General features: G+C 41.6%; 2 protein-coding genes across 5 annotated transcripts; both read left to right on the top strand.

The window, feature by feature from the left end:
• Positions 1-33: 33 nt before the first annotated feature.
• Positions 34-13751, top strand: brap (BRCA1 associated protein). Of its 3 annotated transcripts, none has more exons than XM_055060770.1 (13): positions 34-419; positions 571-732; positions 1074-1263; positions 2083-2272; positions 2453-2566; positions 3656-3804; positions 4115-4190; positions 4290-4428; positions 6211-6320; positions 6420-6509; positions 6582-6685; positions 7468-7607; positions 12973-13751. In XM_055060770.1, exons 1-13 carry the CDS (start codon positions 341-343, stop codon positions 13200-13202), a joined length of 1773 nt encoding a protein of 590 aa, XP_054916745.1. In that variant the 5' UTR covers positions 34-340; the 3' UTR covers positions 13203-13751. The 3 variants fall into 3 exon arrangements, with proteins under 3 accessions (XP_054916745.1, XP_054916747.1, XP_054916746.1); XM_055060772.1 differs by having other exon boundaries at positions 571-763; positions 1078-1263; XM_055060771.1 differs by lacking the exon at positions 571-732.
• Positions 13752-16739: 2988 nt separating this feature from the next.
• Positions 16740-27905, top strand: tor4aa (torsin family 4, member Aa). Of its 2 annotated transcripts, none has more exons than XM_055060608.1 (3): positions 16740-16938; positions 20276-20740; positions 23748-27905. In XM_055060608.1, the coding sequence occupies exons 2-3, from the start codon at positions 20276-20278 to the stop codon at positions 24603-24605; spliced, it is 1323 nt and encodes a 440-aa protein (XP_054916583.1). In that variant the 5' UTR covers positions 16740-16938; the 3' UTR covers positions 24606-27905. The 2 variants fall into 2 exon arrangements, with proteins under 2 accessions (XP_054916583.1, XP_054916582.1); XM_055060607.1 differs by lacking the exon at positions 16740-16938 and adding an exon at positions 17293-17606.
• The last annotated feature ends 36 nt before the right edge of the window (positions 27906-27941 follow it).

Here is a 27941-nt window from a genome sequence, read left to right as displayed (position 1 = left end):
CGCAGCTCCTTGTGGTGTAGAGGAAGAATTGGATCCCTGTAGCATTAGACCACCTAGCTGAAGTTTAGGTAGTTGAACATCATAACACTGATATAATGTTTACATTTAAACGCAGGGAGGTTAATATATTGTTTGGCTGAACTAAAATAAAAATATTCGATCTATGTTTTATTTTTATTTTTTGCTCTCAGCTGATAGTTTTGGGGGCGCAAAGTGAAGTGCTAGTCATCCAGCTAGCCTTGTGGAGCTAGCTCAGCTGTCAGCTGTTTGTGTTTTTTTTTTTTGTTTGTTTTGTTTTTTATTTTGTTTCTGTTTAACTGCCTTCTTTCCCTTTTAACACATGAGTGTTTCGCTGGTTGTTATCCGTCTGGAAATAGCCGACCAGTCTCCTTTTCCACGAGGCTTTCAATACTCTGCTGGTGAGTGAGCGTTTCCGAGCTTCTGTTTTGAAAGTTAGTGCTGAAGCTAAACACCAACCAGCAGGGACGGCGAACGCGGCTCCGCTTCGCTTGGCCCGTGTGTTGTGCTGCTCTAATGTCGGGGACCGGGGGGGGTTTCTGTCACCTCTAGTTGAAGGCATGTCCGAAGAGGAGCTCCGGGAAAAAAGTCTCGGTTTAGCCAAACATGCCCTGAGTGGGAAGAGTGAGCTGGAGAGAGCAGCCGTCCTGCACCAGCACATGGGCAGCAGAGCTGTAGGGGACATGGTGATAGAAACCTACGAGCCCTCCTCAGGTAAGAAGAGCTGGGAACATACAAACTTCCGGTGCCCGCTTCCGGCAGCTGACACTAGGCTGAAGGAGCTGCTGATCCAGGTTTCTGGCAGCTGCCACTTTCCTTGAACTAAAAGGTTCCTGGAGATTTTTAGAATCCCATGTTCTGTTCTTTAATCCTTCCTCTCCTAAATCTAATGGACGGCAATTGTAAACACACCTCACTTCCAGAATCCACTGCTGATGAAGGGCTTTCAACTGATTGTTCATGTAATGTCAGGTCCAGAACTGATCACGCGTCATGATTTTTAGTAGACTGTGGTCGTTGCCTCTGGTTGAGCCAACGTTTCTTTCCTCGCGCAGCGAGAGGTGAAGGAGGAAGCAGCGGTCCTCAGAGTGCTCGGACTGAGACCCCAGTTTCCCAGGAGACCGGCGGCGCCTCGCAGGCGGCTCCAGACTCGCCCTCCAAGCAGCTGCCAGAGCAGATCTCCTTCTTCAGCGGGAATCCGTCGGTGGAGATCGTCCATGGCATCATGCACCTCTACAAGACCAAGTGAGTCGTGGGTTCTGAAAACTGATGCTGGGAAGACGATGGAGTTTGACTTCAGTATTTTTCAGATCTGGATAACTAAAAAAGGAAAGAGAGGGGATTTTATTTCCAGTCCATTATCCCATTGTCCAAACCGCTCCTCTCCTTTTTCTTTCTTTCTGCTATCCTTCCTTCCATCTTACCTTTAACTCTCTTTTGTTTTTTCTCATTCTCTCTTATTTCCATCCTTTTTTCATTTTTTTTGTCCTTTCTTATCTTCGACTTTCTGTTTTGTGTCCTTCTTTCTCTCTTTTTTCCCTCCTTGTTTCTTTTTATCTTTCCTTAGTTCCTTGTGTTTTCTTATCTTCTTTTCTCATTTGATTCCTTCTACTTTAATTCCTTCCTAGTTTCCTTCTATCTTTCATTAGTTCCTTGCTCATTTTTTCTTCTTTCATAATGTCTTTTCTTGTTTCCTTCTATTTTCCTTAATTTTTTATGTTTTTTCATATCTTCTTTTCTTAATTTCTTCCTTATTTTCTTCATTCTTTCCCTCTTTTCTTTTTTATTGTTTCCTTACTCTGTTTTTTTCTTGTGTCCCTCCCCCTTCATGTCTTTCCTTACTGTAAATTCATTTCTGATGTGTCATTTTTGTATTTGATGTTTTAATTGATTGTAAGAGATCTGCATATTCAGGTTTTTCAAATCAGTCACAACCCTGAAGGCTGATGTGAACTGGGATGTCCTGCTGTTCTCCTTAACTACAACTAAACACAGCATTAAAATAAATACATAAATCTTTTCTTTGTGAACGTAAAGCGCCTTTTTTGTCCAATCTGGCCGCAGTAAGATGACGTCGCTGACTGAAGACGTGCGGCGTAGCGCCATGGTGTGCATCCTGACCGTGCCGGCCACCATGACCAGCCACGACCTCATGAAGCTCATGGCTCCGTTTAACGACGTCATGGAGCACATGAAGATCATACGGGACTCCACTCCCAACCAGTACATGGTTCTCATCAAATTCTCCTCTCAGGTAACTCCGTCTGCGATTAAAGCTTCTTTCTCTACTAATACTACTCTATTTTTATTTATTTTGGTGAGCATTATTAACATTCTGAAAGTGGGATCAGCCAATCAGGAGCGCCTCTGCCGCTCCAGGTAACCGAGCCGTGAATCGACCGTTTCTCAACACGCCGTCTGCTCTGTCTCCCAGGCCGACGCCGACAGCTTCTACACGGCCTGTAACGGGCGCCAGTTCAACTCCATCGAGGAAGCAGTGTGCCAGCTGGTCTACGTGGAGCGAGCCGAGGTCATAAAGTCTGAGGACGTAAGAATGCTTCCCGTTTCCTTCTGAACCTGCTGCTTTGCTCTAACTCCAAGAACAAGTTCCCACTAGGCAAGTGGCTCAGAGGTCAGATAGTGAGGTGATGTGTGTCTGGACAGGACAGGACAGGACAGACCTTTGGGCTCAAAGTTAAAGGTCCGGTAAGCTCTGTGGCTTCCTGACCTCTGACCTCCACCTTAATCCTGTGGGAGAGTCGCTTGGCTGCAGGTGAACAACGTTTCTGGGATTTTTTTTTTCCAGTAAGCACAGAATCAATCGCATAAAAAGTCCAAATGATGATTGATATTTATTGAAGGAAACATGTGTCTAGTTTGGCGTCACGGTCCATTTTATTTATGGTTTGGTTGTGTGTGTTTTTATTATTTCCATTTTGTTTGTTGTGCCGATCTGATATTAATATCTGATACTGAAAACAAAAAAGAATTCTAGATCAAGTATCAGTGACAATGAGCCTGATCAATAAGGGTAGATCTATTCAGTCTAGTTCTATGCTTTGTGCTCTGAGCAGCAGCGATTGATTATTTACTTTACATTATATTTAGAATTCCTAATTACACTTTTTGAACCATTTGGTTGGAAGGTTTATTGTAATTAGTTTTTTATGTTGTTTTTGTTAAAATTGTTATTGTTTATTTTGTCATACTCTTAATTTCAGTGACTGAACAAATGAAAGCTGTAAAGCTATTGGTGCATCCCAGGTTTTTGCTTGTTTTATTTTGAACATTTGGAAGGTCTTCAAGTTCCAGTGTTAAATGTTCTATGCAAAATTAAAGTACATCAGTTTTTGAGAGCAAACTTGCATTATTATCAATATTTGAAACGGGTCTCAGAGCAGCAATATTATCATTTTGTGAAATAGTTCCTGGAATAGTTTCCTTTGTCTCAACATTATTTTGTTTGGATCTTTTGTCAGTTTCTCCGGATCAATTTGTTTCATCCGGATTGAACGTTTCAGTTTTATTTCAAACAAAACTCGACTTCACTCGCGTCTCAACCCCGACCTTCAACCTTCCCGGGTTTTTTTCCGTCCTTGGTACATTTTAATTCCTCCACATTTCTGTTCTGCTGCAGGGAGCCAGCCTGCCGGTGATGGAGCTGACCGAGCTGCCGAAGTGCACCGTGTGCCTGGAGAGGATGGACGAGTCGGTCAACGGCGTCCTCACCACCCTCTGCAACCACAGCTTTCACAGCCAGTGTCTCCAGCGGTGGGAAGACGCCTCGTGAGTCCAACACACAACCCTTCCTCCTCCGAAACGCTGTTTTAACACCTGGTTAGAGTCTCGGTCTGAAAGCTGTTGTCTTTTTTTTGTTTTATTTTTTGTATATGACTCGTTTCCGTCCTCCATGTTTGTTCTTCATGTTGTTTCTCGGTGCCGCTGGGCTGCGTTTCTCTGATTGTCTCGGCTCCATGTTTCCACGTGATTCTGGAATTCTCTCTCAGCTTTGTGCGACGTGTTTGTTCTTCTGTGTGTATTTTTCTGTTTCACAAAGGACCTTTGACCTCAGCTGAGTGCGCTGTGTGTTTTCTAGGTGTCCGGTGTGTCGGTACTGTCAGACGCCAGAGCCGGTGGAAGAGAACAAATGCTTTGAGTGCGGCGTGCAGGAGGTGACCAATCACTGTCTGAGAACGTCACAACTGACCGATGCTGTTTATTGAACTTTTCTCTTAATTATTCTGCGTGTTTTTTTTTTTTTTCCCCTGCAGAACCTGTGGATCTGTTTGATCTGCGGGCACATCGGCTGCGGGCGCTACGTCAGTCGGCATGCCTACAAGCACTTTGAGGAAACGCAGCACACCTACGCCATGCAGCTCACAAATCACCGTGTGTGGGACTACGCTGGAGGTACGGCGCTTTTGATGACGGGGTTCGTGTGGGAAGATGGCCGGCGACTGCAAAGGAAAGAGGCTTATCGATAGGAAACCATTTGTCTTGTTGCTGTAACGAATTTTGTCCACAAGGGGGCAGAAGAAACCCTAAAAATGTCCAAAAGGGAATCTTTGTTTTCATTTAGAGTGGAATGAAGATAAACTGTAAAGGGCAACAGCTCCATGTGATTTTAGTTTATTTTTGTTTTGATATTTTCATGTCCTTATTAGGAGCATTATAAATAATTACTCATCATTATGTCCTTCCTCATTTTTATTCTGTCTTGGTATAGAATCATAGTGCATGGAGAACATTGAACCACACAAGTAGGACTGCAACTAACGATTACTGTAGTAATCGATTGCACTATCAATTTGTTCTGACAATTAATTAATTAATCATACAAAACAAATCTTCAGAGTTTTCAATTAACCACTTAAGACCTTTGTTAAATTCTATTAAAATATTAAAATATGCTAACAGATGCAAATACACAAATAATTACATTCATTATTTAGTAGATGAAGAGATTTTTTTTTTTTACAGAATTCAAACCTGGTGAAACTTAAACTGTTGAGGATTTGAGTAGAACAGATTTACAAAGGTTGTTTTTTTGTTTGTTTTTTCTACTTTAACTGAAAATAACTTTTAGCTTAATTCCAGCTCTGATGACTAAATTTGTTGACGATTATTTTAATAATCAATTAATTACGATGAAAAGTTTCAGCACAAGTTATCCACCGGTTTACAGAACATCTGTGACTTTTCATTCGTCACCAATGTAGGTCAGAGCAAATTGAGTATAAGTAGCCGGCTGGTGTGTGTGTGTGTGTGTGTGTGTGTGTGTGTGTGTGTGTGTGTGTGTGTGTGTGTGTGTGTGTGTGTGTGTGTGTGTGTGTGTGTGTTTTAAGAGAGGGAGAAGTAAGACATTATGGAGCCACAGTTTAGTCAACACACATTTTCCGTAAATTAGTAACCAAGTCAAAGTGCTTCTGTTTTTCTTATCCGTCTGCTTCAAACGCAGATCAGTTCTTACTGGTTCAACCCAAACTAACAAGTTGGAGTTAAAACAAACTAGCAGTGAATCTAATGCTTCACTTGATGTAAATATTTTAACTATTTTAAATGCCGAATATGTTTTTTTACTCTTGCAATCTGCAGATTTATTATACTGAAACAACCAATTATTTTACTAATTGATTATTCTGGCGATTAATCGATAAATCAGATAAAAAGTTATTGCCACATTTTGTGGATTTTTCTGTCATCAAATGCAAATCAACAATTGATTCTGTCGCTTTTCAAAAATAGTTGAACAAATATTTGATTGCCCTATTTCCAATAGCGTCACATTCAAGTTAAAAGAGCGTAGGTAGAAACCTACTTCCCACAGAATTTGTTCTGTTTTCTGGTAGAACATATTTACAAAGTCTTTTTTTTATGTTAAATGCAGACATAAAAAAAACTTTGTTTTTTGCAAACATGAAAAACTCTCCTTCCATCCTGCTCTCGTACTGTGGTGGTGAGACAGATTCGGGTCCCGGTGACCCAGAGATACATGATGTCAAGGAATCGGTCATTTCTGATCAACTGAAGAAAGGTTGAGAAGAAATCTTAAAAATGCTTCAGTTACATTTATTTATTTTTTAAGTCGCTAGGAGGATCAACAATTGTCCCAACGATGATTTTTCTAGATTTTTTTTGCCTAAAAGAAAAAAGCCTTCCTGCAGTGATCGCTCTGTAACTCTCGTAATGCAGATAACTACGTTCACCGCCTGGTGGCCAGTAAGACCGACGGGAAGATGGTGCAGTTTGAGTGCGAAGGAGAAACTTGCCAAGATGAGAAAATAGATGCTCTCCAGTTGGAGGTAAGCAGTTATTATTTATTTATTTACTTTATTTTTACATGAGATTCGGTTCCCCTGAACAAACCCATACATATCCCAACGATCCGCCTCCGTCTGCAGTACTCGTACCTGCTGACCAGCCAGCTGGAGTCCCAGAGGATCTACTGGGAGAACAAGATCGTTCATCTGGAGAAGGAGACGGCCGAGGAGGTAGAGAAGCAACAACATGTCTTGTGTCTGTTTCCTGAGTTCTGGATCCAAACGCTTCGATTCTGCTCTCAGATCAACAACATGAAGATGAAGTTTAAGGAGACCCTGGAGCGCTGCGATAACCTGGAGCAGCGATTAGGAGAAATAAGCAAAGAGAAGCAGAGCTTAGAGAAGAAGTAGGTTTGTCTTTTTAAATAGTGCGTGCGTGCGTGTGTGAGTTGATATTCAGGCCTGCAACTACTGATTATGTTAGTTATCAGTTATTCTGACAATTAGTTGATTAATCGGATAAAAAAATTGGCACACTGCAGATTTTTTTGTTTATTTAACCACTTAAGTTTATTTCATACAATATTAGAAATACATAAAAGATGCAAATAAATAAATGCAATTCCTTTTTAAATAAGAAAATAGACATTTCGTTTCCTAAAAAGCAATAAAAGCCTTCCTTTATTGTACACACAATCATTTGTAGCTGAGGATGAATCTGCAGCTAAAACGTTTCTGCTTGACTTAACATCAGTACAGTGTGGAAATAATCTGGTAATCATTTTTTGAATTAACCTATTAATAGTTAGACAGAATAAGATGCTAGAAGTTTTTTTTTTATTGAATTTAAACCAGGAGAAACTAAAATTGCCATTTGAAGTTTGAAGTAGAATATTTTTACAGACAAGTTTTTTTCGTGTGTTAAATAGAAAATGGATATATTTTTGTATAGTTTTAGCTTAATTACAGTTCTGAGTGCGTCGTTCTTCCAATAAACAATTAATCAATTATTATATTAGTGCAGGATTATGTCAGTAATTGAGTCATGGTGATTAAGCACATTATTGTAATCTGAAAGTCCTGCTGTTAATCATAGTGTTGAAGGAGAGCGGCTCTTCTCCAGCCATGCTTGTTTTCTAAGGATGAAGTGATGATGAAGCCACAGTCGTTGCGTATCTGACTCTTTCAGGTGCACTCAGCTCAACGCTCGAGTGCTGAGGCTGAGCCAGGAGCTGAAGGAGGAGCAGGAGATGAACCGCTGTCTGAGAGCCAATCAGACGCAGCTGCAAGCCCAGCTGGCCGAGGAGGAACGCAAAGGAAAGGAGAGCGGTAGGTCATGGCGCTTCCTCCACGTTCCTGCCTCAGTAATGTCTGTCCACTAGTATCACCTCAGTCTCCACGTCTCCTCATGAGGAGGAGGAATATTGTCCACTACTTTTGTCTTTGCAAAACAGGTGCCTCTTTCTTCTGGCGGTAAATATTTCACCTAATGCTAAAACATTACACCAATGTTTTAGCATTGGCTAAAACATTACACCAATGTAATGTTTTAGCATTGGTGTAATGTAAACAAATATTTGCATTACATTACAAGTCAAAGCACTTTGACTTGTAATGTAAATAACATTACACCAACATGTTTTTAGAAGAAGCTAACTATAAAACCCTACACCAACATGTTATTTAGCAGAAGCTAACGCTAAAACATTACACTAACATATTCAGCTGAAGCTAATTCGAAAACACTTAACCAAAATGTAAATGTCAGAAGCTAACTCTACATCACAAAACATTACACCAACAGGTTAAATAGCAAAAGCTACTCCTATAGCACTACAACATGTTATACCGAAGAAGCTAATACTAAAGCACTACACACACGTTATTCAGCGGAAGCTAACGCTAAAACATTACACCGAAATGTTATTGTCAGAAGCTAACTCTAAAACATTACACCAACATGTTATTTAGCAAAAGCTATGGCTAAAATGTTACACCAAAACCTTATTTAGTGGAAGCTAATGCTAACGCACTACACCAATACAATATTTATTGCGAAAATGCTAAAGCGCTAACTTCAATTCAAAGCATATCTTAGATGTTGTACTTATGTTTATATCTTGATCTCTACTTTATTTTGTTCCTGTATGTTTCTTGTTAGAAATAAAGCTTTTGGGGGGAAGGACAGGAGAACAGTCTGGAACCAAAACATCTACAGATGTCAAACTTTATTCAGCTAAAATAATTCAGCCATTAGAGGATTAGTGGACATGTGGCTGTGACTCCAATAACAGCTTGCATTTCTGTTTCTGGAGAAGATCACACAGAATACAGATTCAAAGTCATTAAATAATACACATTGTAGTACGTGAATGAATGAGGCGATGTCGTGAAGAAGAGCGGGGGACGTTTCCTCCACGACAATTTGAGTGACTGACGAGAGCTGATGGAAGATGACTACCTACACATTACAGCTGCCAAAAGTGGTTCTATTGATAGCCGTAGTTTATTTTTTCTATGTGTGATCAACTCATTTTCATATGAACTCCCTCTCTCTGCGGAACAAATGGTGGGCCGAGGAGAAATGGCTGCTGGGAAATGTTTAGGCTGGTTTACATAATCATGCAGGTTCTTTCAATCATTGTTATCCTGTTTGTTCCTGATCAGCTGCTCCTCTGCCAGGACCCTGCCAGCGGGAACAGAATGATTTGTTTTTGACAAAATATGGAAACGTACACTCTGCCTCGCTGTCAGAGACTACTTCCTCTTTACGTGGTCATATTTGCAAATGAGATGCAAATTACTGCAACACAACCAAGCCGCAGCTATAACAGAGTGTGATGGGCGTCTGCATTTATTCTTTTTAGAATAAATGGCTTGAGGTGCTAACCATTTGGAATAACACAGTTTTTTAGTCCCACCATCATTACTTTCAGCTCTGGAATGTTTTCATCATGGCTGCCTGAGGACAGCCTGCCAGTAGTTTTCCTTCAACCTCTGGGTTTTTGTTACAGGAAGCGTTCAGACAAAGCTCCCTCTCTACACATCCACCCTATGAGGATCAGGGCCTTCCATTTTAGACTTCATGGTCCTCTCATAACCGCTGTAAATAATGGCCTCCTAATGTTTCTTTTGTTGTGCCCGAGTTGTCAGCGGTCATCCTTTACAAGTCAAACAAGCCTTTCATGCAGCTCACATATCTTATCTTTCCCTCTAGTGTGTTTATAAGCCTGGCGGGCCACCAGGATTTACTTGCCCCCCACCAGGCTGAGCATGGCTTATTGTAAATAGACAAATGATGTCCAAGACAACTGATGTGTATTTACAATAGCCATTTCTAAATCGTATAAACGACTATAAACAGAATGTGGAAATGCACGCTCGGTCATGCGTTTCCACATGACCGAGTGGCCGTTAGCTTCCTCATGGGAGGTGCCGCTTATCAAACCATGAAGGAACTACATCACAAGCCCAGCTGCAACGCTTTTCTGGACTTTCCCACTTTGCACGAACCACCATCTAACCCGAACCCATCTGGTATTATTTTGGGCAATGCAAACTGTCTGAACTAACATCAGCTTTTCATATCATTTGGAACTTCGGGCTGGTTTAGGGATTTTGAACCGGTGCTTTCAAAGGGTTTTTGTCCTCTCTCTGATCCCGTTCCACCAGGAGGCCTGAGTGATCTGATAGGTTGATACAACAACAGCAGATCTGTAGACCAGTGTTTCCAAGCCCTTGTCTTCAAGGCACACTGACCTGTATGTTTTTGATGTTTCTCTACTGTAATGTGCCTGATTGAACTGGTTGCTGTTCAACTAATGCCTGTTTATCAGCCATCTATTGAAAATAGCTGGGCTGAAGCAAGGAAACGTCTGAAATGTGCAGGGCAATGTGCCTCAAAGACCAGGGTTGGGAAACAACCCTTTATTGGACCTCTAGTTTTGGTTCTGTGACACATAAAGTGTCACAGGAATTAGTTGGACAGAAGAGTTTTAGAGCTACAACCCTGGGGGCAGGAGCTGACCACTGTCCACCCCAAAGGGTCTTACCCAGGGAAGCAGGTGTGATGGCATTCTAGACCTGCCTTTCCAGTAAAACACTCCTGCTGAGATTCTTGTGAAATAAGCTGAATCCATGCTCAGCAACAGGCAGGGTTACATCCATGGCAAATTGGGAGTCTGATGTACCGGACATGAAAACGGTTCTTTTGGAGTTGGATTTTGTTAGATCAGTTGACACGTCTGTGTGGATTTAAGCTGTTAGAACTTGGTGCGGATCAATTCTGGGTGTCAAAAACAGAGTGAACACACGACTCTGTTGGTTTGTTTTTATGTTCACCACAGCTATGAGTACTACTTCTATGTTTTTCTTTTTTTCAGTCCGGTTTGTTTGGGGAGGTGTGAATGTTTAATCGAACTCTGACTCGCACCAAAATAAAAAAAACTCTGGTCATCTTGGTTTGATTAAAGTGACCTCTGGAGTCTGCTCCTAAAGCAGGAAGTGGACAACAATGCAGGGCATTCTGGGTAAATACCAAAACAAACGTGAGCTTCTAGCGCCAGCTGGAGAAATTGCTATAACCGCTAAAATCCAATGCCACTCCATCTTTGTTTACCTTTCGTGAAGAAGGAAGTTGAGCTCAGTGTCTTCTTCAGAGGCTTTTGTGTCATTTCCCTCAGTGGTTCTTGGTGCAGCGCCACCGCAGGTGAGGGGGGGAACAGGTTTTTCAATTCGTCTCTAATATTCCAGTATGTGTAATCTAATCGTGTTGATCATCTGATGCAAACGCTGATTTGTAGAGGAGGAGACAGAATATTTTTGATCTAAATACCAGATTCCTCTCTGCTGACATGTTGCCACTCCCCTTTGGTCACTCTATACCTGCTGCTTTCTCTGAAAGCGCACACACACACGCACGCACGCACACACACACACACACACACACACACACACACACACACACACACACACACACACACACACACGCTCTAACATCCATTAACCAGAGAGCGTGTTGACTCTATTGTGGGTCAGTGCTACTGCTAACACTCCCTTCCTCGATCTGAAAGTGTCGGCCGTTAGCTTCCTCATGTGAGGCGCCGCTTATCAAACCAGGAAGGAACAACATCACCCAGCTGCAGTCCATGTTTCTGGACTTTCCCACTTTCCATGAATCCCCATCAATAGAAGCGTTTTTTGTTTGTTTTTTTAAAACAGGGAGTCTGAACATACGTCAGCTTTTCTCTTAGTATAATTTTGATGTTAATTCCGGTTCGGGGATTTCAAACCGGGGCTTTCAAAGGGATTTTGTCTCCTCTCTGATCCCGTCTGTTTAACTGTAGATGTTGATGCAATTTGTAGAACGGGAAGAAATGTTTCCCTCTGAAAACAGTCGACATATGAAGACAGGGAAGAGAATTATTCAGTTAAAATTGCATCAAATGTTGTTTGTAAAAGTACAGTCATCTGTATGAAATTGGAATATGTGTTCTGGTAGCATATTAAAAACCACATTTTGATCAAATCCACTTTTCTGTATTGAAAGTATTGTTTTCTTTTATTGGTCTGATGAATTATTCTGACCTTAAATGTGGTGTTTTCATTGGCTGTAAGTGAAAAATGGTCATAATTAACAGAAGTAATGGCTAATGTACTGAAATTGACTAACTCTGCTCTACTCCCTCTTTCGGTGACTCAGATAGTAACGGAAAGCATCACACCATTCCACCTCAGTCCCTGTCATGATGACACATATTTGATAAAAGACGTTCCTCCTGCTGAGGTTGTTATCATAAGATGGTCTTAATATGCAAAGGGGGTTTTGTAAATTCCCGCTATGCCTACATTTAATCAGAACTGATCAGAAATGCATGACTGATTGCCAATATCCAGATTTTATAAGACTTTAGAACGATGGTCATTGTTGTAGGATGAATTCTATTAAGATGCATCCAGAATCAATGTTCAACTGTTTTAAAGAGAGTACATGAGTATGTAGTTCAGCATCTTGTCAGCACAGTTTGCAGGGTTAGCATGGTTAGCTAAAATAGGAGCTCTGTGACCTGTCACCTCATAGAAACGGTGCATTCAGTTGTTCTTGCTTTCTGACCAGCCAGTCAATATCTCTGTAGTCCTCTAACACTGTCCGCTGTCCACACGGCCTTAAGAGTCTTAAATTAATGTATCTGAAGTTAAAGCCTTAAAATGTCTTAAGTTTGTGGGGGGTTTGTGTGAGTTGGCCTTAAAAATGTTAATCACAAGTCTTAAATTCTGTTGTTTAATTATCGCCACAATTAGCATGGTTGCTAGTTAAATGATGGTCTTTGAGGCAGAACTTCTTAATCTACCGCTAACTAGAACGCTTTTTTGCATTCATCAATGGTATGTGTCCATTTATCGCCAGCTGGCTGGACGATATTTGCTCACTTCTGTTAAAAACCCATAAAATATTACGCCGATTCTGCACAATAAAGCTCAGCACTACTACTATATGAAATCTACAAGTTTCTCTTGTTTTCTGTGGCGATTTGGGTCTTAAATTTCATTCGTAAAAAAATTTCGGTCTTAAAAAGGTTTTCCATTTGAGTTTGTGAAACCTGCAGAATCCCTGTAATAAATAAAAAACCCAAGTCTTTCTGTTGTTCACATTTAAACAGATGATTTTTCTGTGCTTTACTGAAACGCGCTGCAGGCGAGCGAAAGGACGTGGTGATAACGGAGCTGCAGGAGCAGCTGAGAGACGTGATGTTCTACCTGGAGACGCAGCAGAAGATCGAGCAGCTGTCCTCCGAGGCCCGCAGCGAAATCCAGGAGGGCCACATCAACATCCCGGCCGGCCAGGCGGACGGCGCCCTGGGCCCGGACGGGGCGGGCCCCTCGTCAGGGCGGGGCCGCCGGGGCCGGGGCAGGAAGAGGAAGTAGGCAGGAGCTCCGATCTACATTCAGGAACCATGACTGCAAGTCTTTCACTGCTGAGCTGTGGAGTTCATCCAGCCTCCTGGACAGTACAGCAACCATGTTTTCAGCTAACCGTTCGACTTTAAAGTAGCTTTCAAAAGGAAAAGTGGGACGTCTCACTGATTTTGTGATGATTCAGCTATTTCCTTTTGCTGCTTTGGTTAAATAGTGTTTTATCTGTTTAAATAAGTGCTTGCAGTTCAAACAAGCCTGATAAAATGATCTGAAATAAGCAGCAGCTGTGCAGAAGAAAGATGAAATTTCATTTTTTTACATTTGTCAGTCAGTGTTAACACTCAGCAGGAAGGCAGGAAAATATAGATGGAAAAACATTTAATCAGTAATATTCATGCATTTTTATAATCAGTAGTCCACAGTGACAAGCTGAGCGGAACGGACTTTCTGCCCGACTGAGTTCATTTTATCTCAGCGTTGCGGTTTTTATTTGTAGATCAAAGTTTCAACGTTTTTTTTTTGTAAATAATAGGCCTAATAAAAAAGAAATGGGAAAGATTTTCACTTTTATTACGTTTTAGTTTTGTTTTGCTCTATTAGTAGCACTGCTGCATATGACTGTATATTTGGACCATTGTAGGTAAAAAAGAAAGTACATTTTCTTCAGAAAACTCAAATTGTGAGAGTCATAGAAATGTTGAAAATTTCTAGGAAAAAAAACCTCGGAAATGTTTATATTAGAGGAAAAAAAATGTGGAAATTTCAGTTTTAGACGTCAAAAGAAATTTCTCAGAAATGTTTTTTTTTCTAGTAATTTTTTTACTTTTAAACTTAGAAATGTTCAGGTTTCTTTAAAATTTTGTGGTGGAAATTTTCTCTTATTTTCTTTTTTTCTATCTGCAGTGGCCCAGCATGTTACTTTCATAGAGAAAAATCTTGATCTTGTTGCAGAAAAAGCAGTAAGAGGTTGACCAACAGACAGATTGAACACAGGGAAAAAAAGTCACCTTCTCCTGTTTTTGTATTTACTGTACAAAACACTTAAGTTATTGTCATGTATAGTATGAAGCATTATTTTGATCATGGTTTGTTTCATTTTAAAATACAAAGGTTTTTTTTCGTCATACTTTTTTGAGTTTTTTGAACTGTCACTTTACTAGAAGAGGCGATGCATTCACAGGTTGTTGGACAAAACAAGATCCTCCTTACATATTTCTCCTGTTTGTGCTTTTCCCCCCTTACGTATCCCTATATATATAATACACATTTTTCATTTTTAGATTACCATTTCAACATTTTTTGTAAATAACAAAGATCTTCTCTTTTTAGCTCTACAATTAAAATTTTTTTTCCTAAATTAGAGCAATTTTACAAGAAAAAAAAACTTTTTGTCTCTGGACAAAAAGAGTTGTGTCTTTGCTATATCATTCATTAAGAAATGTATTTTTTAATAATCTTCTCAAATGTTAAAAAAGACACTATTTTTTTTTTTAACCAAGTTGTCGAGCCGTCTGCCAGGTGACAATATCTGAGATGGCTCTTGTCGAGTTGCAGTGGCAACAAAGTCAAAAGTGCAACTTTCTGTCTTGTTGAGTGACACGGAGGGTCTCTGACTAATCCCCCTGCTTCCCACTGCAACACTAACAGTTTACACGCAGCTGCTTGCCGAGAGTAAATTGTGTACGGAGGCCGAGAGCTTCGGCTCGCTGACATGCAAACTTCCTTCTGACGGATTCTCAAATGTCACACAGGCTGCAGGGGAACCGTGACGGCTTCTGTATGAAGCATGCTTAGCGTGACGGGCAGCCAGATCACGCTCTATGCAAACATGGTTCACACCTTTTCTATTTATATCCCCTGTAGATGGCCTGCAGATAGGCCATCTACGGCCTAAATGTGAATCAACAAAGTGATGAGAAACCAAAAATAAAACTGTGGTTTTAATAAGAGCAAAGGAGACATGAAAAAAAGCTTCAACAAGAGTTCAGTCACGTCATCAAGGTTCTTCTTCTTTTTTTTGAATCAGAGGAGGAAGACGTGTCAGAGACCCGGTTTGTCTTCAGTCGCCTTTGACGCCGAGATGAAGGTGGAGGCGAGCTGGATCTACCTGCACCAGCCAACCAACTGGAGATCCAGTTATTTATCGACAACAAACAGCTGGAATGCTGCTGTGCATGTGGGAGTGTGCTGCCGATCAGAGAGGGGTGTGCGTCTTACCCGCCTCACAAATCAGAACCGTTTTTCTGTCCTTTATGCATTTAAAGTCTTCACAGCAACATGTTGGACAGCCATGTCTGATTCCATGAAACTCAGCAGGATTTAACAGCAGCCATATTGGATTTTTATTTATTTATTTTTTTTCCCCTAACTTTCCAACTAAGCCTCCAGTTCACTGACTTGATGCGGATTTCTAAATCAAAAACTCAAAACTTCTGAGTTCAGTTGAAAGTTACACCTCCAGGAGTGGTGAAATACTTTAACGCGACAAAATAAAGATGAACCTCTATCGCAGCGTTACACAGTAACTGATACTTGAGTTTCTGTTCCAAAAATAAAAATCAAGCGAAAACTAGTGAGATGTCCTCATCGTCCTCATTGTCTTCACCGTCCCGATCGTCCTCATCGTCCCCATCCTCCTCATTGTCCTCATCGTCCTCCCTCCCTGCGAAGAGAAGCCAAAATTCTTGTATTTCCTGTTCGGTGACATTGAGTCAATATAATAAAATGTATTATTAATATTATTATTAAAACAAGTGACGGATCTGCTGAGAGGGAAATCCTCAGAAATCAGACCATTTTAGTTGTGCTGCTGTCACCACTGGCAAACACATGGCAGCCATTTTGGATTTTGCGTTGGTGAGGACGGCAAACCTCAAAGGATATTAACAAAGAATTTGTCCAAATAAAAGTTGCATAAGTTGATTGACTCCAGATTAGTTTGATTTTACAAATGTGAGTGTGTGGATGGGGGGTTGACCTCTGATGACCTCTGGAAACCTTTTAGTTTACATCATGACGTGGGAACCGACGAGGCGACGTCCTGAGCTGCCATGTCTGGAGCTTAATGAGACGTGAACTGCTGACGTGCAAATCGCACTTGGTGACATTTTCGTAGAGGAATCTCAAGATCCTCCAAACATCTCAGATCCAACCGTCCACTTTTCACCGCTTCCCTCCATCTCCTGGACCAAAATCTGTTTGTTGGAATCTATGTCAATCAGAATGTTGAGATGTTTTTAGAAAGATTTTAATATAATCCAACATTTCATTGGTTTGCAACTTTAAACAGGGATAAATGTGGACATTTGATCCTTCATGTTTTATCTACAGACTGTCAACATTTTCTCTGCCGCTAACTAAACGCCTTGAGGCAGGAAGACTTTTGAATTGTTTTTCATTGGCTGCGCGTTACACCAGGTGGGCGCCCGCTCTTAAGGTCCGCCTCTGATTGGTTGACAGGCCAGTGATGGCTCCGCCCCCGGGAAGCTGCTGCTGACATGCTTGAATTCTCCTCAGGGCAGGAAGAGAAACAGAAACGGACAGGTTTGGGTCGTTGAAGCCTCGTCAACTGATTCAGTTTCGTTTTTGCTTTGCACTGATTTCAGGCGCTTTGTTTGAAGTTTTGTTTGGCACGGCGGGCTCTCCATACTTTTTTTTCTTCTTCTTCTCGCATCATCGATTTGATGCTGAAAAACTGAAGGTGAAGAGAGCCGGTCCGGTCCGGTCCGGTCCCGGTCACTGACAGGTTGGTCCAGTCTGAATCTTTATCCTGTGTTTTTTTTTTCGCAATAATATTTATTTGTTTATTTTCCAATTATCCCAGAGCAGATTTGTGAGATCATCTGTACATTCAGACAACTGCAGAGCAATGATCGCTGGTTTTTAAATAAACTCGTAAACACATGAGATGACTCTTTGCCGGTGATATTTAACGGGACTCTCGCGATGTGATTCATGCCACATTTCTGGATTTCCAAGTTGTAGTTCCGGCTTCCAGCCACTGGGGGAGCCGTTGCTCACATTTCCAGCTCGGCATTTCGGACTTTTAGCCACAAACCGTAGAAGAGAAAACCCTCTGTGACTCTGTCGTCATGGTGACTGGAGCAGTTAACAGTTAACGCTTCGCTGCAGGCTCGATATAACCAATGATTCTCACGTGCCTTTAAAAATATAATTAAATGTAATAAAAAAAAAAATAGAGAGAGAAAGACAGGAAGAGAGAGAGAGAGGGAGTCTTAGAAGCTGGAGTGAATTAAAGGAAACAATCGTGTTCGTGTCGGCAGAGAGAATAAAAAGAGGAAGAACGAGGCGGAGCCGCGTCAGACAGCCGGGCTTCCTGCGCTCCTCCGAGTCATGGACTGAACCTCCACGGACTGTCGGCCCACTCTGGACGGTTTCGTGCCACATTCGAAGGTAATCGGAGAGACGAGTTGTCTTGAGTTCTGCCTTGACTTTTGGCCTTCACAGCTGGAGCTGGAGGGATGCGCGACCTGCTCTGTGTGTGTGCGACTGGAAAAAAAAAAGAAGTCATTTCGTTTGAAATACCCGCATTAAGTGGAATCGGACCTGCAGATCTGAGATGTTTGTGTGGAAACATGATGAATTTATGAGGAGGAAACTCAAAGACATTTCTAAGTACTCGTGGTAGTACTAGTACTACTAGTGGTACTAGTTAGTACTGGTGGTAGTAGTGTTTGTAGTACTAGTTATAGTACTAGTGCTAGTACTAGTAGTATCAGGGTAAAGTTTTCGATCAGTCTGGAATGCTGTTGGTCTTTCAGGTCTCTGCATGTGAAAACGCAGGAAAACAACCAGATGGTCTCTGATATCCCTTTGCTTTCTGCTCCCACTGAGCCCAGTGGAATTCTTTAGCGCTGATGTAAAAGAACTCTGTGTGTGTGTGTGTGTGTGTGTGTGTGTGTGTGGGTGTGTGTGTGTGTGTGTGTGTTTTATAACTTTCCATTTTCCTCTGATGGGTCAGACAAAGCCTTCGCTGTCCTTTGCCTCTCCTGGGTGGATCTGACAGTTCCTGTGCTGGGAGCTCAGATTCACACTGCTGCCACAGTCTGAATGAGGAGTTTCTGCAGATGAAACGATGGCCGGTTTCAAAGCAGGTCAGCATGTTGAAATCCACCTGGATGAAGGCGAACGCGCTGCATGCATGTCATGCAGAGGAAACTGTCGCATGTGTCGTCACTCTGCAGGGCCTTGCAAAGCTTCCCGAAACATCTGCTACTTCCCTCTCTCTCCAGTAACAGTGTGATTTTTTTCTTTTGTATTCCATTTGAATATTATGTAAAAAAAAAAAAAAGAAAAAGAAAAGGAAGGGGAGAGAGAGAAGCTTTCTTTAAAATGCAAATGTGATCTTTATCTTCTGATGTCTGCCTGGCTTTGCCTGAATCTCCCTGCATCCTTGCTGTTCTCAGCAGTCAACTTTTATTCATCTGCTGCTGAAAGCTGCTGATAGTTTAGCTGAAACTTTGCAAGGAAGCAGTTTTTGTAATTATTATTATTTTTAAACCATTTAAATATCTCACGTCTGTGTGGTTGCAGGCACATATGTTGTCGATGTGACGTTGAGCAACTCTTGGTTTGGTAACGGAGCAAAGCGAGACAGATGGCAGAGGCATTGAATCCATCAGCTCAGAGCCAAGCCCTCCCCACCGCTTCACCCAAATGCACCAAATACCACAATGTTGATTTATTATTCCACAGGGTTTTTTTTTCCTGTAGAAGTAAAAAAAAAAAAAAAAAAAGCTCAACCTTTTGACCTGCTGTGTTTTAGTTCTGGAAAAGCACAAACCCCACAGTCCGCAGCGTAAACGGAACTTTTATTGCACTTCCTCCCAATGCTGCGTTTCGGCGCCGTGGTGCTGCAGACGCGTTCGTCCTCTCTGATGACCCTCCCATTTGAGAAGGTGTCCTGACAGCAAAGCCGGCTGACGGCGTTTCACACTTACTGACAGGTTCCGCTTTGCAATGCATGTTTCAACGTAGAAATGTTGCTGCAACGGACCGAATTGGTCTTCTGTGGTTTTTAACCACGATTTCCTGCATCAATAATCAACCCCAGAGTTGTAAAAGAGAGAGTTCACCGTCTTGTTCTCTACACTGTGGTTGTTTCAACCCTCAGCAGTCAGCGTTTTATTTCCTTGAACCCACAAAGGAAAGACGCAGAGGACGTCCTTCGCACGAAACCCACTCCCGGGTTAAACTGTTTCTTGGAAATTCACCACTTTTATGCTCTTTCCCACATTCCTTTTGTACCTCTGTGCCTCAATTGTTCATATTTGTCGATTAATTTGTGAAATAAATGGTCATAAAATGCACACATCTGACAGGTAACTAAATTTAATTGTGCAATCAAGTTTTTTTTTTCTAAAAGCCACAGATTGTTTCTGTTTCAGTTCATCAAACGCATTTCAATATCAAAGGCGACACTAAACGTACTCTTTGAATGATTTCAGGTACAAAGAGGAAAAACCTCACATCAAGCTGGTTTCACTCGTCAATCACATCACCCGCTTTCCTGACAGTAGACTGTGTAGAACATAGAAAACTTTTATTATTGATAATAATGGGCAACGTTTCATACCTGATGAGTGGACAGAAGCGTTTTATATTTTTTGGCGTTGTCGGCAGGATCATGGAGCCTAAGAGCCAAACCAAATGTTGTTGAAAGACTCTGGTTAAAATGAGTGTTTTATTGGCCTGATTAAAGGCTAAAAATAAATAAAATACTGCATTCATAAATAGTCAAAATAACACAGGAATAAGTGAGTCCACTGCCTTTTATATTGTCGCTGTTGATTTTCATACATCCTGTCATGTTGCAGCTTGATATTTAAATACTCTTCATCTTTAGATGTTGTCTGCTGCGATGATTAAAACCCTTAAAATTTTCTTTGTCTATTAGGTAGTGATTTATTTATTTTTTTCCGGGATACTGATAGTAATGTGGTGACGTGTTAGTAAACGGTTTCCTCTTGAAAAATTGAGGATGTGCTAAAAACGGAGGAAGGGTCAGACGGTATTTGGAAGAGGCGTCTCCTGCAGGTAAAGTCTGTCCTTTCTGTCCGTAGATGAGTGACGAAAGCAGCAGCACTTCTTCCTCCCAGTTGGTGGAGGACTTCGAGGGGGAGCTGGACGAGGAGGTGGACAGCGACGGAGGGAAGAACCAGACGGGGCGGAGCGGCCCGACCCAGCCGTCCAGCTTCGCCTCTCTGCGCGCCGTCATCCGCATCAAGCAGAAGTACCAGGCCATGAAGCTGCGGCGTCAGGAGATGGCCCACAGCCTGGTGGCGGCGGCGGCGGCGGGCGGCCTCGCCGGGGCTCCGGGACGCACCAGCCCCAAAATCTTCACCTTCGACGGACTCAACCCGGCCACTTTCCCCGCCTTTCCTTCTGTCCCTCAGAGGAAGAAGAGGAGGAGGAAGAGGCGGGTGTTGTTTCCCAACGACGGGCCGTGCAAAACGGTGCCCAAGCAGCAGGAGCGCAGCCGGGCCACGTACTGCCTCTACCTGCTGATCGCAATAGTCTTTGTCCAGGTAAACCACTGACAGTCGTCCACATGAAGGACAGCTGTAGACATTCTCACTTTGACTTGTACTCTAATGTTTTGATTTTTGCGATTATGGAAAAACAAAGCAGAGAACAGTTTTATTATGTAGAAACTGGCTTCACTTAAAGAGCCAGGATTATGCGAAATCACTTTTTATTTTGTTTTATTTTTTTGACATTTACATCTTGTTACAATGTTAGTCCCTCATTAAAAACACACCTGGAGTGTTGCTTTGGTATAAAGGTAATTGTATTTACGTAGCACATTTTCAGCATCAAGGCATCACAAAGTGCTTTACAGAAATGAAAAGGAAACAGAAACAAAATAACAAACCAAAGAGCCAAAAAAGAAAAAATTAATGTTGATCCTAAATAAATAAACTAGATTCTCCTATTCAGCGTTGGTAGATAAGTATAAGTGAGTATCCTCTGGTCTAATTCCTTTCCTGGTTTGGAAGAATAGGCGTTCGTCTAAAGGCTGCTGACGTGGTTTTGATTTATTTACGCATGTTTGAGAGATCCTTTGATCTCCGTGGCAACCATTCAGCTGTGCAAACACGTGGGGGGACTTAGCTCCGCCTTTGAGATGCAGTTTCCAAGCTTCCGCCTCACAGAGCAGCCCTCCCCCCACAGCTTCCTCTCAGCTCCTTCAGACTAGCCAGTAACAATTAGCAAACAGCTGGTTTTTGTTGAGCTCATTATACAAACTACATCTCAGTGTTACACTGGTAAAAAACGGTTAATATGGGAGTGATGACTTCCTGAAGGCGGAGTTCCAGAAAGAGCAGTGGCTTCTTAAAGGGACAGAGGCCCAATTTCAAGGTGTTAAATATCAAAATCAATATAGCAACCGCTATGTAACTGTGTCATAAACCACATCAGCAACTGTTATGTTGACACAGTTACTTGATTGGTGCGATAAATTGGCACTGCGTTGCTTGAAAATACTAATTCCTAACAAAAAAGGCAAAATCTACAAAGAAAAATAAATTTAAAAAATTCAAGACGCCAAAACAGCTACAGAAATCTATTAAATAAGTTGACGGAAATGATCTTAAAAGTGAAATGTTGTCAAAAAATGTCTTCAAGAAGATCCAAAGCGACAAAAGAAGGCTTCGGGGAAGTTTTAACAAAGAAAAGCAATAAAAAGACAGAAAATATAAAAACAGATTGGCCTGCCACTCAGTAATAACTGATTTCTAAAACAGTTTTCATCGCAATTTTGAATGTTTTTTTTTTTTAAATACCTTTCCTGTAAATACTGTCTAATCAATGAGGGAAATAAGAAAACAATACTCTGGATGTTAAAAGACATTGACTGACTAAACCTTTGACAGAAATGATCCAGCCTCAGAGAGCCGCTCCTCTCTGCCTGCTGAACCTCAACAGTCTGGGTTTTTCTTTTCTCGCTGGCAGTTTTAGGTTTCAGTTCAACCTTTGCCCTGCCTGCTTGTTGTTGCTGTTGTTAGCAAGCTGTCATTATTCTGCAGTCTGGTTGATCCAGATGTGATTAAGTGGATTCAGTTACTGCTGCCCTGCAGCGCTGTGTGCAGACATACCAGCTTCCCTTCACATTCCACACAACATGATTATTAAGGCGTTACATTAGAAACCACAAAGAGAGATTCGGAGGTGATGTGAGGTATTTATAAATGCATATTTTAAGAAGTTTTTCCACAATGAATGGTTTATTATATCAAAGTCATTTCTGGCAGCTATGGGCTGTGGGTGTTCCTCGTGTTACCGTCAGTTGCAGTCATTTTTACGGATGTGTTACCGAGTACTTCCCCTTAACCATCGTTTTTTGAGGGTTTTTTTTCTGTTTTGCAAGTCACAAATTTTTTCACATTTTGGAAAAAAGTTGAAGGCGGGTCAAGCCTTCTAAAGATCAGCTCCCACATTTTCCTGGTATTAAATGGTCTGAACTCGCAGTCTTGGTTCAAAATAGCGGAAGAACAAAAGTAACATTTGTGTCAATAGTTCTTAAATGCGATGGAGTCGTTTCAGGTATTGATCTGGAACTCATGTCCAGACGAGGTTCATTTTGATGATCGTCTGACACGTTGGAGGCTCGGTTCAACACGCGTACGTCTGAACATTCTTTTTGTTAAATTTAAGATTGGAGAGGAGCTCAAAGTTAATTGATGCCGCTGGTTTTTCTGAACCGAAATCGTCAAACATAACGTGGGAGTTTGGTGAGGACCGCAGACATTCACACGTTTGTTTTAGTCGTCTGCAGGAAGGTGGGAGAGTTAGTCTAGATGACTGAACTGTGACAAGTAAAATAGATGGTAACAAAAAATTGTAGATACTGGAAACTGTACTTGATGATGATATACAAAGAGATGCTTACAGTAAAACTAAAGGATACAACGATTAGTTGGATTAATTGTGATGAATCGATTATTGAAATAATTAGATAATAGATTAATTGTTAACTGGAGTATACAAAAAGCCTATATGTATATGTACATACATATGTAAATATATGTAATGTTTAAGGTTCACTACAGTCACTACAGTAATGCTTCCCTATTGCAATAAAGTGTTTACGTTCTGAGTTGAAAAGGAACAGAAATATTAATTTGCTAATGTTATTTTATTTTGACTAAAATGCATTTGTCTGATTGTCAAAAGAATTAATAATAATAATAATTATTATTATTAGTTGCAACCTTAGCAACCAATCACAAATAGTGAAATAACTACAGAGACCAGACCAAACATTTTGGTTGCAGTTTTAAACTTCGCCACCAGATGTCTCTCAACTCGACACGCTGTACCTTTAACAGACTGATTTTACAACACGAGTGGCTTTTATTCAATAGTAGCTTAAAAGGAAGATATACAGATGAGCCAGGTTTTAGCATAATCTGTAGTTTCTGAACATATAAAACGGTTTATTGATTATTTCATAAAACGCATTAATGAAGCGATGCAAAAATATTCCCACGTGTCGTCGGATTTCTAAACCGTGTGACTGTTTCTCCCCAGGTGTACAACGCCATCGAGAACCTGGACGACCACGTTCTCCGATACGACCTGGAAGGCTTGGAGAAGACTCTGAGGCGCGAGGTGTTTGGCCAGCAGGGGGCGGTGGAGGGCCTGGTGTACCACCTGAAAGACTACCTGTCCACATACGTACACAACAAGCCGCTGGTGGTGTCCATCCACGGGCCCAGCGGGGTGGGAAAGAGCCACCTGGGCCGCCTGCTGGCCGGACACTTCCGCTCGGTGGTGGGGGACGCCCTGGTGCTGCAGTACTACGTGCTTCACCACTGCCCCCAGGAGGCGGAGGCCGTGCAGTGCGCCCGCAACCTCTCCTCTCTCATCTCAGAGATGGTGGAGAGGGCGGAGGAGGAGGAGAAGATCCCGCTCTTCATCTTCGACGAGGCCGAGCACATGCAGGTGGAGATCCTGGACGTCCTGCTGCAGCTCGTCGCCTCCAAGAAGTCCAACGAGTACCTGAACGCCATCTACCTGTTCCTCAGCAACCTGGGCCACGCGCACATCACCAAGCACATGCTGCAGAACTCCTCCAGCATCTCCATGGCGATGACGGCCTCGGGCCGTCACAGAAACCTGGTCAAGGAGCTGACCCCCGTTCTGCGCAACACATTGGAGAAGCATCACCGGCTGTGGGCCGAGGCCGACCTCTTGCCTCTGGGACTTCTGGAGAAAAGCCACGTGATGGAGTGTTTTCTGGAAGAAATCACCCGAGAGGGATTCTACCCAGACCACAGCAACATCGAACGCCTGGCGGGGGAGATCCAGTACTACCCCGTAGTTGCAGGGCGAGAATATTCCCAGTCGGGCTGCAAGCAAGTGGTGGCAAAGGTCAATCTGCTGTGAAACGCCCTCGCTGGAAACCTTTGACGTTATTCTTTCTTCTTTGTTTTTGCTTTTTTGTTTACACTCCTTTTTGTCCATGAAGAATACAAGTGGGAGGGGAGAGTGATGAAATCTGAAACTTGAAAAGGCAGAACTGAAAACCCAAAGCCAGAGCTGGAGGTTTTCCAGACACATGGGGAAATAAATCCTGTGAAAATATTCCAAACACTCCTTAGAGGATCGGTCCACCCAAATGACATCACATTATTTATTGCTTACCACAGTTAGCATCTCTTCCCATTCAACACATCGAGAGTTTCCCAGGATACGGCAAATTCAAAAATCGACCTCATGGGTATTAATTAATAAACTTAATATGAATTAATAGATACATTATTAAGTCTAATGATGAATGCTTTTAGACTGACTTAGGGCTGTTACTATTATTATTAATGCCAGTATGAAATTCTCATGACATGCTTGAGTTTATGTTATTGAGGTATTTTCTGCACATGCTGCTTCATCTGCTTGCTTTTTGCTTTTAAACAGAAAAGCTCTTGCAGCTCAACTGTAATATTGATAATATTATGACAGAAATAATAATAATGTCTGTCACCTTCAAACCTTTTAGCCTGCATCGCACTACAGATGAAGTTCTTGTATTACATTTTTCTTTTTCTAAATATAAATTTTAGCCATACGATAATTTCTTTCCAAGGTATTTATTTTGATTCCTGCCATTTGGTGACGTTTTCCTGCTCTGGTATTAATAGATCCAGCAGGTATTTGGTTTGGTTTCAGCATGAAGCCAACCAGAGCTTCATACTGAAACCTTTTGTCATTATCTTAATCACAGACGAGGGGAAGTCGGCGAGGTGTGTATTTGGGTCACGGTTGGTTTGAATCAAGCGTCTTCTAACGTTAACAAGAACAGCTTTCATCAGAAAACCGCATTTGCACAATGCAAGGTGGGTGTGCTGGACTAAAAACAGACAAATGTTCCCTCGCAGCTGCATTTAGACCTGAATCGGTTGTTTAGAGTCTTTCTCAAATAACCGAGGCAGAATTGGATCATAAGACATTTCCCCCCCAAATATGTTTCTATTCTATGATGTAGGATCTCTTTGTGAGCTTAAAAAGGTGATGAACTCCGACTGGTATGTTTGTTAAATGATAAAATCTTTGGCAGATTTTGAAATATTTAAGTTTGAATTTAGAGCCGCACGTTTTTCTGGTCTCCAGACGACGTTGGGGCCCCTATTGGGCCCCTTTGGGTGGATCTTACAAACTTGGTATCATGTCAAGTTTTTGTGATGTAAAGAGAGAAAAAAAGAGAACTTCAGGACTTTTTCCTCCTGAGATGTGCAATGGATGCTCACAACAAAAGAAGAAAAAAAACAGTCAGGGGTGGGAATTTAAAAAGAAAAATGCAAAAGCTTGTTGTTATTTATGTATGTACTTTTGCTATGTGTATGTAAATTGGGTGGACTAATCCTTGGAGCAAAGTAGGCAGCTCAAACAGAAATGTCTCCATAAGGACTGAAGGACGTTGCTTTAGTTGACTCTGCATCGCCACTAAAGGAGCTTTTTCTTCCAGGACCTACTGAACCTCCAGACTGAGACGTTTCTCATCAAAACCAAAAGTTCTGTTCTGTCCTAACGACGAGTCATGCATGAGCAATGTGACTTTTTCTCGCATTCGATCGTTTCTTTAAAACATCAGTTTATTTATTACCCATTCAGACACGTTTTCATGATTCCCACCGATTTTACAACGGAGGGACTGAACCCGGACCCACACCGGCAGAATAAATGCTTTCGTGGAGTCGGGAGGTTGGACTTATTTTGCGTTGCTGTTGGTTCCGTCGTCTTCGTGTTGATGTTCCGTGGCAAGAAAAGTCATTTTATAAACGCTTTGCTGTGGGATTCTTCTCCAACACGAGTGTCAAATGTTTTGGGGCAAAAGTTTTTATAAACTTTAACTTTGAGTTGAATCTTTTCTGTCACGTCACACACAAGCCGCTGAGTTGAGGTCTGTATTTATGAAGTTCAAGATACAGGCCTTAAAAACTCAGAGCAATTTTTAGCAATTTTGCCAAAAAGTGTAACTGTGCAGCTTGTAAACCATTGTGTATCTTTCTCTGTGATGTTCCAGTCGTTTTAGTTACTTTAAATTATTTCCGATCCTTTTTAGTTGCTCTGTATCCATGAAACTCTTTGAACTGATTTGCATTTCTCTGCATTTCTCTACTTCCACATAGTTCTCTGGAGATTAGAGCATGAAGTGGATGGAAAATTCTTCACTCTGTTTCTTTTAGTTCTTTGGTTGATGTTTGGACGATTATTCCTGCTCGTTTTGGAAGCTGCGCAGCTGGAGGGATTTGCTTTCCTGCTTTCTGGCAACAAGGCTTTGTTTTTGAGACAGACAGCAGCTGATTAGCGTCACTAACGCTCAAATAGGAGGATTCATGGCTGCAGAAGGAGCAGAGGCAGAAGGAGGAAGTTCAAACCGTCTCTTCCATTGATCATAAAGGTCAAACGTCAAATCCCCTGGCTTTCCAACCACACGGCCAGACGGAGAGATTTAAACAGAAGCGGCAAAAGCAAATGAGGTGGATTAGCAGTGTTTGCCAATTGATGGTGTCATGAGGCTGTCAGGCAGCAGCAGCCTGTTCTAACAAACCTCTGAGACCTTCAAAGAACAGAAATGATTCATGTGAGCCAGTTTAAAGTGCCAGTATCATGTTTTCCAGCCACATAGTGACATTTAGAGTAACTAATAACGTTGCTCCTTTAAAGAGAATACAGCTAAAATAAAAAAACGTATACAATTTTCTTTATTGTGAATTATATGGAAGAGGATTAAAGCCGCTGGAAAAAAAAAAAAAGACAAGGCGGTGCTTCTACAATAGGAAGTGTTGCAGCTTTTAGGTGAGGTTACAAAAACAGAATCCTGGACCAGTTCAAAACAGAAACACAACCTTCCACTTAACTCACTGGGCTAAATGGGCCATAAGAGGCTCATTTAGCCCAGTCAGTACATGAGTACCAACATGTGCATGTTTTGTCTTGCTAACCACTAATAATTTTTTGCCTCCTGCATTGAGTCATTTTTATTGGTCTGAAGCCACTTGGCAGCATTTGACTCCATTTGTGGTTATTTAATGATTTCTTTAATGTTGCAGCATTTCAACTCTTTGTAGAGGCCACTAGCTTCTCTTTGATGTATTAGCCCTTTTTACTTTCAATTATTACTTTCATCTTTATTACACATTTGTCGTCAGCGCGTCGTTATGATGTGGAAGGAAAAGGAGAAAAGCCTGTGAACATTCAGCCCCATTTACTCTGACGTCTCTA

This window comes from Poeciliopsis prolifica, unplaced genomic scaffold, assembly GCF_027474105.1.
Source record: "Poeciliopsis prolifica strain line A6 unplaced genomic scaffold, Auburn_PproV2 SCAFFOLD061, whole genome shotgun sequence".
NCBI lineage: Eukaryota > Metazoa > Chordata > Actinopteri > Cyprinodontiformes > Poeciliidae > Poeciliopsis > Poeciliopsis prolifica.
The sequence above is the reverse complement of the archived record's forward strand: the minus strand, read 5'-3'. Positions and strand labels throughout refer to the sequence as shown.

Excerpts from the sequence above, each read along its gene's own strand:
- brap (XM_055060772.1), top strand. The coding sequence starts at position 341 with ATGAGTGTTTCGCTGGTTGTTATCCGTCTGGAAATAGCCGACCAGTCT. Across the intron at positions 2,567-3,655 it reads AGGTCATAAAGTCTGAGGAC|GGAGCCAGCCTGCCGGTGAT; the intron begins GTAAGAATGCTT and ends GTTCTGCTGCAG. Across the intron at positions 3,805-4,114 it reads CAGCGGTGGGAAGACGCCTC|GTGTCCGGTGTGTCGGTACT; the intron begins GTGAGTCCAACA and ends TGTGTTTTCTAG.
- tor4aa (XM_055060608.1), top strand. The coding sequence starts at position 20,276 with ATGAGTGACGAAAGCAGCAGCACTTCTTCCTCCCAGTTGGTGGAGGAC. Across the intron at positions 20,741-23,747 it reads TCGCAATAGTCTTTGTCCAG|GTGTACAACGCCATCGAGAA; the intron begins GTAAACCACTGA and ends GTTTCTCCCCAG.